General features: G+C 50.2%; 1 protein-coding gene across 4 annotated transcripts in view; it reads left to right on the top strand.

Moving 5' to 3' along the window:
* Positions 1-569: 569 nt before the first annotated feature.
* Positions 570-11,619, top strand: part of LOC116365916 (myc box-dependent-interacting protein 1-like) — a 61,568-nt gene continuing 50,518 nt past the window's right edge. For 3 of the 4 annotated variants that reach the window (XM_031818252.1, XM_031818251.1, XM_031818253.1), the window contains exon 1: positions 570-1,040. In XM_031818252.1, coding sequence (XP_031674112.1) covers positions 948-1,040 — 93 coding nt within the window. In that variant the 5' untranslated portion in view covers positions 570-947. The remainder of the gene's footprint in view (positions 1,041-11,619) is intronic. The other variant, XM_031818254.1, reaches the window with a different exon arrangement.

The raw sequence follows: 11,619 nt of genomic DNA, 5'->3' as shown, positions 1-11,619 counted from the left end.
ATGCTCCTGGTTTTGTTTTCTATTATAAATCGCAACATTGTAACTATCTTTGCGGTAGATATGAACCCAAGCAACAACTTAAAGGCTGAAGCCATAAAAGTTATATGAAGGCTTCATAAATCATTTAAGATTGTTGTTTCTTAAGTCTTGCCACAGCTTTCTCTCACTGCCATCTACTGGTAGACAATGATACGGTACGAGGGTGATAGACAATTCCACGTGATAATACGCTTCTATGATCTCAATTTAACTACACTGCATCGGTGAATCCCATTCAAACCAAGATGCAGAATACAAATATGATAACGATTACATTTTGTGGCCACGACGACATGTAACAAAATGTAGCCTACAGATGGCCTACTTTCTCTCAGATTATATAACTGTTTTAAATCATAGATGGTAGACTGTTAAAAATACTTCATATGATTCAATGAAATGATAAAGTAGAAGTCTATTCGCAGCAGCAACTCCCACACACCGGTTGCACCCATAACAGTTGGCGAGTCGGCTAATAAGTGTTAACTACTGTGCCTTTAAGAGGATGGACGAGCAGAGGGGAAATGTAATCGCTCCTTAACGGACCATAGGCTCATCAATTGACTGACGAGCAAGGACGATTTTCGGATCGTTGCTGCGTCAATTCGCTTCTTGCAGCGTCAATTGCCAAAAAGTTACTTTTTTCTTAGTTTTTACACGTGGGACTATGTTGTTAAACTAGATGATTAGATTACGTGTTGCACCTTTCAGAAACAGTCATCGGGATTACAATTACGCGCTACCCACACCGTTATCGAGGGCTTTTACGCAGCACGGAGTCCTGGGGAGTCCCTCGCATCCGCACATACCCTTCCTCCTGTTCGACAAGTTCTGTCCCTTTCTATCCTCACACCCGTTTACATCGCATAGCTGTTAATTGGGGATTCGGAGCAGTAAAGAACGGTAAAATGGCTGAGGAGCAGGGGAAAACGGGGAAAGGGATCAACACTGGGAAACTGGCCACCAGCATGCAGAAAAGACTTAGCAGAGCGCAAGAAAAGGTAAGCAGGTAGACTGAGACGTGAACTGTTAACCACTTTCACACTACGTTTTTTTTCTGTCAATTGAAACCGCACAGAGTGCATTCAACTGGGTACTGTGGCTGTCCAGTTCTACACCCAGCTTTCCATCTAAATGTCAAGCCCGCTCCGCTATTTCTATTTGCGTTCTCGGCCTCATTTGTGAATCTAACCCGTTAGTTTTGACAGGCAGCAGGGGGTTGGGTTATTGCAGAAGAGCCGAATGCGCTGACAAATTAAATTGCAGCCACATACGCGTCCTTATTTTTCTAACCGGTTGTCTTTGTTCTGTCCAAATAAATACTTTCTTACAATGCATGTGTTACATTGTACACTTACAGTAGGATGTTACAATGTAGACTAGCCTAGCCAATCTCTCAGTAAAGTGGATGGTATTCCTAAAATTACTGTTTTATTTGACCAGTTTATTTATTTTACTTTTGTGTCTAGTCCTGGAAATATCCTCACTGAGTGAAGTTTGAAATTGTGAGCATGATTATTAATTATATAAGTAATTACATGATAGTGTCAGAATAACATTTTAAGGAGACTTTCTGCTTTCTAAAGCCAAACTTCTCCCAAGTGAAGCAGGCAGGAAATGTTGTCTAGTCGGATGACTCTTTGCCTAAACCCTTGGGAATTAACGACCACAACAACACCAGACTCTGGCATACAGGAAGCTCAGTCAACTGCAAGGGGGAAATAAACCATGGAACAGACAGACCTGGGTCTTCTCTTCAGCTCTAGTTTACCACAGTGGGACACCTCGGTTTCCTTTGGAGTACAGGCTTGTCTACAAATCCACATGGTCACTTCCTGTCATGTCCTCATTATAGGAATGGTAATCCCACTCCTGTCTATTTGGCTTGGAATGACAATCTATGGATAGATGCTTGGCCCCTAGGATGGGGAGGGGAGTAGGGATGGAAAAAGACTGGCTGAGTGTGACTTGGCTTTCTTGTGTGTTTGTCCGTCTGATAATGTGTATACATACAGTGCATACGTGTGTTTGGGAGAGTGCTTGCCAACCCTCCTTGTTTGACCTTTGACCTGTCTTCTAGCATTAACCTTCATCCCCAAGTCAGCAGTAGAGCTATTTCAGGAGATTGAATTAATCCCTGAATGAAATTGATAACTTGAAACGTAAACAGAAAAGTAAAAGGAGTTTTATTATCGGGAATGTGTTCTCCAGGAATGAGCTCTGTCTGAGTTTACGCTTCTCAAGCAGGGAAGCAACGTTTCAATCACTTCCTTGTTACCCTCACCTGAAAAACTTGAATGTTTCTGTCCCCACCCTCATTAACCATCTCATTCCTCAACATCATAGACACTATTCTTGTGTTACCATACTTTCAAGTCTCATCCATCGCTCGGCTATTAGAGTGAGAAAGCCGGAAATGTATTTTCCCCCTCTGTCTTACCCCTTCACCCTGCCACCAGCTGTCTTCTCTGACCAGTAACTCTGTCTTACCCCTTCACCCTGCCACCAGCTGTCTTCTCTGACCAGTAACTCTGTCTTACCCCTTCACCCTGCCACCAGCTGTCTTCTCTGACCAGTAACTCTGTCCCACCCCTTCACCCTGCCACCAGCTGTCTTCTCTGACCAGTAACTCTGTCCCACCCCTTCACCCTGCCACCAGCTGTCTTCTCTGACCAGTAACTCTGTCCCACCCCTTCACCCTGCCACCAGCTGTCTTCTCTGACCAGTAACTCTGTCCCACCCCTTCACCCTGCCACCAGCTGTCTTCTCTGACCAGTAACTCTGTCCCACCCCTTCACCCTGCCACCAGCTGTCTTCTCTGACCAGTAACTCTGTCCCACCCCTTCACCCTGCCACCAGCTGTCTTCTCTGACCAGTAACTCTGTCCCACCCCTTCACCCTGCCACCAGCTGTCTTCTCTGACCAGTAACTCTGTCCCACCCCTTCACCCTGCCACCAGCTGTCTTCTCTGACCAGTAACTCTGTCCCACCCCTTCACCCTGCCACCAGCTGTCTTCTCTGACCAGTAACTCTGTCTCACCCCTTCACCCTGCCACCAGCTGTCTTCTCTGACCAGTAACTCTGTCCCACCCCTTCATCCTGCCACCAGCTGTCTTCTCTGACCAGTAACTCTGTCCCACCCCTTCACCCTGCCATCAGCTGTCTTCTCTGACCAGTAACTCTGTCCCACCCCTTCACCCTGCCACCAGCTGTCTTCTCTGACCAGTAACTCTGTCAGTAACTCTGTCTGGCTGGTGGTCACATTTAGATTCCACTTTGTAGTTTCTGGCTAGCTATTGGCTAATCCCTCCCTAGTGACTGACCTAAAGTTTCACCAGTGGACGGAGCGGAGGAATCTAGAGGACGCTGTCACTGGGTGCCCATCGTGGTTGTCATAGTGATGTCATGCCAGCCTGCGCCCTCTGAGGGTAGACACAACGAGCAGCCCAATAATGGCCCATGCAGTAAAGCATGATAGGAGAAATCCTCCTGGGGAATCCGGAAGTGTCTGAATGGTCATGGGGTGGTGGTGGTGCCCTTTTGAAACCTGACAGCTACCCCCTGTCTCATTCAGAAGTCCAACACCCCCTGCACTTTGAATACACTGACCTCTGCACCTCTGCCACCCCAGTTATGACCCTATGCTACTCACATAGTGATAAAACCTCCCAGATCCCAGACCCCACCCTCATGTCCCTGAGGCTCAGCTTGCCCCCCTCCCTCCACCACAGTTCTGCCTGCACACCTGTCCATGCCCTGAAACCCCCCAGTCCAGCAGAGAGGTTATCTATGAATAGCAATAGCTCACAAGGCCTCCATCTTGTGTGTGTGTGTGGTGGTTGGCACTGGCATCCCAGTCAGGCCTGAGGGGGTATTTTGGGGGGCTGAAATTGAACACTGGTCAGCAGCAGCAGCAGGCATGTCTCAGGCCTCTGTCAACGCCTAGTAGAGCAGACGGAGAGGAACACACCTTTACACACACACACATGATACACTTCTGCAGCACACACACACACAGTAAACCTGTTTGGCTCCTGGTAAATCTCACTTAAGACCCAGAGAGGCCTAATGGAGTGTGTCTGTGTGTGTCTAGCACTGGAGCGGAGATTCCTTCTCCATGGATTCCTCTCTACAGGGTAAGGAGAGATATCGTAGAGGGGGGGGGGGACAGAGAGTTGGGGAAGGTGAGAGAGGGAGAAACAGAGAGTTGGGGAAGGTGAGAGAGGGAGAAACAGAGAGTTGGGGAAGGTGAGAGAGGGAGAAACAGAGAGTTGGGGAAGGGGGGAGAGGGAGAAACAGAGAGTTGGGGGAGAGGGAGAAACAGAGAGATGGGGAAGGGGAGAGAGGGGGTGGATAAGTAACGGTACACAGAAAAATACATCACACACAGTCCCATACAGTCCCTCTCTCTCACACACACAGTCCCATACAGTCCCTCTCTCTCACACACACAGTCCCATACAGTCCCTCTCTCTCACACACACAGTCCCATACAGTCCCTCTCTCTCACACACACAGTCCCATACAGTCCCTCTCTCTCACACGCACAGTCCCATACAGTCCCTCTCTCTTACACACACAGTCCCATACAGTCCCTCTCTCTCACACACACAGTCCCATACAGTCCCTCTCTCTCACACACACAGTCCCATACAGTCCCTCTCTCTCACACACACAGTAAACCCATTTGGCTCCTGGTAAATCTCGTTAAGACCCAGAGAGGCCTAATGGGGTGTGTGAGGGGGAGAGAGAGAGACTGTGTATTTTTCTGTGTGTTCTGTTACTTCTGGTAGTTGGTGATGGAAAGTAGCATGACATCCTCTCTGCACGTCACGTGGGGTCGGGCTGTTACACTCTGACCTGGGGACTAAAATGTCAACCCTCGGTCAGTGAAGTCAACTGGTTGATTCAGGGCAGCTACAGTAAAACATTCTATCCAGTTTGGCCTGTCAACAACTCCTGTGATGAATACCACACTGACAGATCTAGAGGCTTTAGAGTTCAACCTTACGGAATATGGAACTGCATCCAGTCTGGATGAGTCTTGCAGTGCTTGGTTGGTGCTTGGTTGAATCAGTCCACAGCAAGGAGAAATGAGTAACTTTCTTTTTGATCTTCTGTTAGTCAGAACAGGGGGGCTTGGTTGACACGTGGAGAGTAGAATGTGCTGGTCAGTACTTGAGGTGTTGTCGGGAGGGAGAATATCACTGGAAATAGTGACACCATTGCTTCAGGACCTTTTAGTTTCAACCTTGCCACAGCAGGTGCTGCAGACAGTCTAGAAGGCATAAGAATAGAACTGGGGACTTCCCCTTCCTCTTAACGTATGGAACTTCTGACCACAGAAGTAGTGACTCGCTCACCGAGTTGAATGAGACACAACTACGAGCTAAGAGTCTGTGACGAAATGTACTCCTGAAATGTACTCCTGAAATGTACTCCCGGGACTCATGATCTGTACAGCTTACAGTAAGGCCCCATGCCTGTTGTTTAATCACTGCCGGAGTTCTTTGAAGTCCTTGGCAGTATTCTACTGTACAGCCCCTCCCCTTCCTGCTATTTCCTCTTCCTCGCTGCACTCCCCCTGACAGACTGCTGCTCATCTTGTTTAACGGGATTGTTCACTTCTTGTTAAACATTTATTTTTATTTTTTAAAGAGTACATTATTTTCAACATACCTAGACACCCTAACTATTTGTAGGTTCTTAGTATTTGGAGAATGCAGAAATTCTAGTGGAAATTGTTTATCAGTTAGTGGTTCAGGCCACAAAGTAAACTTTATCCCTTTAAGACTCAAGTCCTCCTTATGGTGGGGGTCATGGATATAGTTTCTTCCTGCTGCACCCACCCATTAGACATTCCACCAGAAGGTTACAACTTCTGATCTGAGGCATGGTGTTAGACAGCATGGCAGTTGGCCAAGGGGGCAACTTTAAAGTCGTTTTCATGGGCTAAATATGGGGCATGATGACGCTGTATAAAGGTATCACAGCATCCCTGAGGTCAAACAAACCATCTGGTAGTTATCTGGTTGTGTTGATGGCATTGGGTCAGGCTAACCTCAGTCACAGAAGATAAGACGTCTGTCTGCACCACTACAGTAAACCAGGCCCCAAGGCTGCTGTTCCACTACAGTAGACACTACAGTAAACCAGGCCCCAAGGCTGCTGTTCCACTACAGTAGACACTACAGTAAACCAGGCCCCAAGGCTGCTGTTCCACTACAGTAGACACTACAGTAAACCAGGCCCCAAGGCTGCTGTTCCACTACAGTAAACCAGGCCCCAAGGCTGCTATTCCACTACAGTAGACACTACAGTAAACCAGGCCCCAAGGCTGCTGTTCCACTACAGTAGACACTACAGTAAACCAGGCCCCAAGGCTGCTGTTCCACTACAGTAGACACTACAGTAAACCAGGCCCCAAGGCTGCTGTTCCACTACAGTAAACCAGGCCCCAAGGCTGCTGCACCACTACAGTAAACCAGGCCCCAAGGCTGCTGTTCCACTACAGTAAACCAGGCCCCAAGGCTGCTGTTCCACTACAGTAGACACTAGAGTAGACACTACAGTAAACCAGGCCCCAAGGCTGCTGTTCCACTACAGTAGACACTATAGTAAACCAGGCCCCAAGGCTGCTGTTCCACTACAGTAGACACTACAGTAAACCAGGCCCCAAGGCTGCTGTTCCACTACAGTAAACCAGGCCCCAAGGCTGCTGTTCCACTACAGTAGACACTACAGTAAACCAGGCCCCAATGCTGCTGCACCACTACAGTAAACCAGGCCCCAAGGCTGCTGTTCCACTACAGTAGACACTACAGTAAACCAGGCCCCAAGGCTGCTGCACCACTACAGTAAACCAGGCCCCAAGGCTGCTGCACCACTACAGTAAACCAGGCCCCAAGGTTGCTGTTCCACTACAGTAAACCAGGCCCCAATGCTGCTGTTCCACTACAGTAGACACTACAGTAAACCAGGCCCCAAGGCTGCTGTTCCACTACAGTAGACACTACAGTAGACACTACAGTAAACCAGGCCCCAAGGCTGCTGCACCACTACAGTAAACCAGGCCCCAAGGCTGCTGTTCCACTACAGTAGACACTACAGTAAACCAGGCCCCAATGCGGCTGCACCACTACAGTAAGCCAGGCCCCAAGGCTGCTGTTCCACTACAGTAGACACTACAGTAAACCAGGCCCCAAGGCTGCTGTTCCACTACAGTAAACCAGGCCCCAAGGCTGCTGTTCCACTACAGTAGACACTACAGTAAACCAGGCCCCAAGGCTGCTGTTCCACTACAGTAGACACTACAGTAAACCAAGCCCCAATGCTGCTGCACCACTACAGTAAACCAGGCCCCAAGGCTGCTTATCCACTACAGTAGACACTACAGTAAACCAGGCCCCAAGGCTGCTGTTCCACTATAGTAAACCAGGCCCCAAGGCTGCTGTTCCACTACAGTAGACACTACAGTAAACCAGGCCCCAATGCTGCTGCACCACTACAGTAAACCAGGCCCCAAGGCTGCTTTTCCACTACAGTAGACACTACAGTAAACCAGGCCCCAAGGCTGCTGTTCCACTATAGTAAACCAGGCCCCAAGGCTGCTGTTCCACTACAGTAGACACTACAGTAAACCAGGCCCCAAGGCTGCTGTTCCACTACAGTAGACACTACAGTAAACCAGGCCCCAATGCTGCTGCACCACTACAGTAAACCAGGCCCCAAGGCTGCTTTTCCACTACAGTAGACACTACAGTAAACCAGGCCCCAAGGCTGCTGCACCACTACAGTAAACCAGGCCCCAAGGCTGCTGTTCCACTACAGTAGACACTACAGTAAACCAGGCCCCAAGGCTGCTGCACCACTACAGTAAACCAGGCCCCAAGGCTGCTGCACCACTACAGTAAACCAGGCCCCAAGGCTGCTGTTCCACTACAGTAGACACTACAGTAGACACTACAGTAAACCAGGCCCCAATGCTGCTGTTCCACTACAGTAGACACTACAGTAAACCAGGCCCCAAGGCTGCTGCCCACTACAGTAAACCAGGCCCCAAGGCTGCTGCACCACTACAGTAAACCAGGCCCCAAGGCTGCTGTTCCACTACAGTAAACCAGGCCCCAATGCTGCTGTTCTACTACAGTAGACACTACAGTAAACCAGGCCCCAAGGCTGCTGTACCACTACAGTAGACACTATAGTAAACCAGGCCCCAAGGCTGCTGTTCCACTACAGTAGACACTACAGTAAACCAGGCCCCAAGGCTACTGTTCCACTACAGTAAACCAGGCCCCAAGGCTACTGTTCCACTACAGTAAACCAGGCCCCAAGGCTGCTGTTCCACTACAGTAGACACTACAGTAAACCAGGCCCCAAGGCTGCTGTTCCACTACAGTAGACACTACAGTAAACCAGGCCCCAAGGCTGCTGTTCCACTACAGTAAACCAGGCCCCAAGGCTGCTGTTCCACTACAGTAGACACTACAGTAAACCAGGCCCCAAGGCTGCTGTTCCACTACAGTAAACCAGGCCCCAAGGCTGCTGTTCCACTACAGTAGACACTACAGTAAACCAGGCCCCAATGCTGCTGCACCACTACAGTAAACCAGGCCCCAAGGCTGCTGTTCCACTACAGTAGACACTATAGTAAACCAGGCCCCAAGGCTGCTGTTCCACTACAGTAGACACTACAGTAAACCAGGCCCCAAGGCTGCTGTTCCACTACAGTAAACCAGGCCCCAAGGCTGCTGTTCCACTACAGTAGACACTACAGTAAACCAGGCCCCAATGCTGCTGCACCACTACAGTAAACCAGGCCCCAAGGCTGCTGTTCCACTACAGTAGACACTACAGTAAACCAGGCCCCAAGGCTGCTGCACCACTACAGTAAACCAGGCCCCAAGGTTGCTGTTCCACTACAGTAAACCAGGCCCCAATGCTGCTGTTCCACTACAGTAGACACTACAGTAAACCAGGCCCCAAGGCTGCTGTTCCACTACAGTAGACACTACAGTAGACACTACAGTAAACCAGGCCCCAAGGCTGCTGCACCACTACAGTAAACCAGGCCCCAAGGCTGCTGTTCCACTACAGTAGACACTACAGTAAACCAGGCCCCAATGCGGCTGCACCACTACAGTAAGCCAGGCCCCAAGGCTGCTGTTCCACTACAGTAGACACTACAGTAAACCAGGCCCCAAGGCTGCTGTTCCACTACAGTAAACCAGGCCCCAAGGCTGCTGTTCCACTACAGTAGACACTACAGTAAACCAGGCCCCAAGGCTGCTGTTCCACTACAGTAGACACTACAGTAAACCAAGCCCCAATGCTGCTGCACCACTACAGTAAACCAGGCCCCAAGGCTGCTTTTCCACTACAGTAGACACTACAGTAAACCAGGCCCCAAGGCTGCTGTTCCACTATAGTAAACCAGGCCCCAAGGCTGCTGTTCCACTACAGTAGACACTACAGTAAACCAGGCCCCAATGCTGCTGCACCACTACAGTAAACCAGGCCCCAAGGCTGCTTTTCCACTACAGTAGACACTACAGTAAACCAGGCCCCAAGGCTGCTGTTCCACTATAGTAAACCAGGCCCCAAGGCTGCTGTTCCACTACAGTAGACACTACAGTAAACCAGGCCCCAATGCTGCTGCACCACTACAGTAAACCAGGCCCCAAGGCTGCTTTTCCACTACAGTAGACACTACAGTAAACCAGGCCCCAAGGCTGCTGTTCCACTATAGTAAACCAGGCCCCAAGGCTGCTGTTCCACTACAGTAGACACTACAGTAAACCAGGCCCCAAGGCTGCTGTTCCACTACAGTAGACACTACAGTAAACCAGGCCCCAATGCTGCTGCACCACTACAGTAAACCAGGCCCCAAGGCTGCTTTTCCACTACAGTAGACACTACAGTAAACCAGGCCCCAAGGCTGCTGCACCACTACAGTAAACCAGGCCCCAAGGCTGCTGTTCCACTACAGTAGACACTACAGTAAACCAGGCCCCAAGGCTGCTGCACCACTACAGTAAACCAGGCCCCAAGGCTGCTGCACCACTACAGTAAACCAGGCCCCAAGGCTGCTGTTCCACTACAGTAGACACTACAGTAGACATTACAGTAAACCAGGCCCCAATGCTGCTGTTCCACTACAGTAGACACTACAGTAAACCAGGCCCCAAGGCTGCTGCCCACTACAGTAAACCAGGCCCCAAGGCTGCTGCACCACTACAGTAAACCAGGCCCCAAGGCTGCTGTTCCACTACAGTAAACCAGGCCCCAATGCTGCTGTTCTACTACAGTAGACACTACAGTAAACCAGGCCCCAAGGCTGCTGTACCACTACAGTAGACACTATAGTAAACCAGGCCCCAAGGCTGCTGTTCCACTACAGTAGACACTACAGTAAACCAGGCCCCAAGGCTACTGTTCCACTACAGTAAACCAGGCCCCAAGGCTACTGTTCCACTACAGTAAACCAGGCCCCAAGGCTGCTGTTCCACTACAGTAGACACTACAGTAAACCAGGCCCCAAGGCTGCTGTTCCACTACAGTAGACACTACAGTAAACCAGGCCCCAAGGCTGCTGTTCCACTACAGTAACCAGGCCCCAAGGCTGCTGTTCCACTACAGTAGACACTACAGTAAACCAGGCCCCAAGGCTGCTGTTCCACTACAGTAAACCAGGCCCCAAGGCTGCTGTTCCACTACAGTAGACACTACAGTAAACCAGGCCCCAATGCTGCTGCACCACTACAGTAAACCAGGCCCCAAGGCTGCTGTTCCACTACAGTAGACACTATAGTAAACCAGGCCCCAAGGCTGCTGTTCCACTACAGTAGACACTACAGTAAACCAGGCCCCAAGGCTGCTGTTCCACTACAGTAAACCAGGCCCCAAGGCTGCTGTTCCACTACAGTAGACACTACAGTAAACCAGGCCCCAATGCTGCTGCACCACTACAGTAAACCAGGCCCCAAGGCTGCTGTTCCACTACAGTAGACACTACAGTAAACCAGGCCCCAAGGCTGCTGCACCACTACAGTAAACCAGGCCCCAAGGTTGCTGTTCCACTACAGTAAACCAGGCCCCAATGCTGCTGTTCCACTACAGTAGACACTACAGTAAACCAGGCCCCAAGGCTGCTGTTCCACTACAGTAGACACTACAGTAGACACTACAGTAAACCAGGCCCCAAGGCTGCTGCACCACTACAGTAAACCAGGCCCCAAGGCTGCTGTTCCACTACAGTAGACACTACAGTAAACCAGGCCCCAATGCGGCTGCACCACTACAGTAAGCCAGGCCCCAAGGCTGCTGTTCCACTACAGTAGACACTACAGTAAACCAGGCCCCAAGGCTGCTGCACCACTACAGTAAACCAGGCCCCAAGGCTGCTGCACCACTACAGTAAACCAGGCCCCAAGGCTGCTGTTCTACTACAGTAAACCAGGCCCCAATGCTGCTGTTCTACTACAGTAGACACTACAGTAAACCAGGCCCCAAGGCTGCTGCACCACTACAGTAAACCAGGCCCCAAGGCTGCTGCACCACTACAGTAAACCAGGCCCC

The sequence above is a fragment of the Oncorhynchus kisutch genome, unplaced genomic scaffold (genome assembly GCF_002021735.2).
Source record: "Oncorhynchus kisutch isolate 150728-3 unplaced genomic scaffold, Okis_V2 scaffold1312, whole genome shotgun sequence".
NCBI classification, from domain to species: Eukaryota; Metazoa; Chordata; class Actinopteri; order Salmoniformes; family Salmonidae; genus Oncorhynchus; species Oncorhynchus kisutch.
This window is presented reverse-complemented; position numbering and strand designations above follow the sequence as displayed.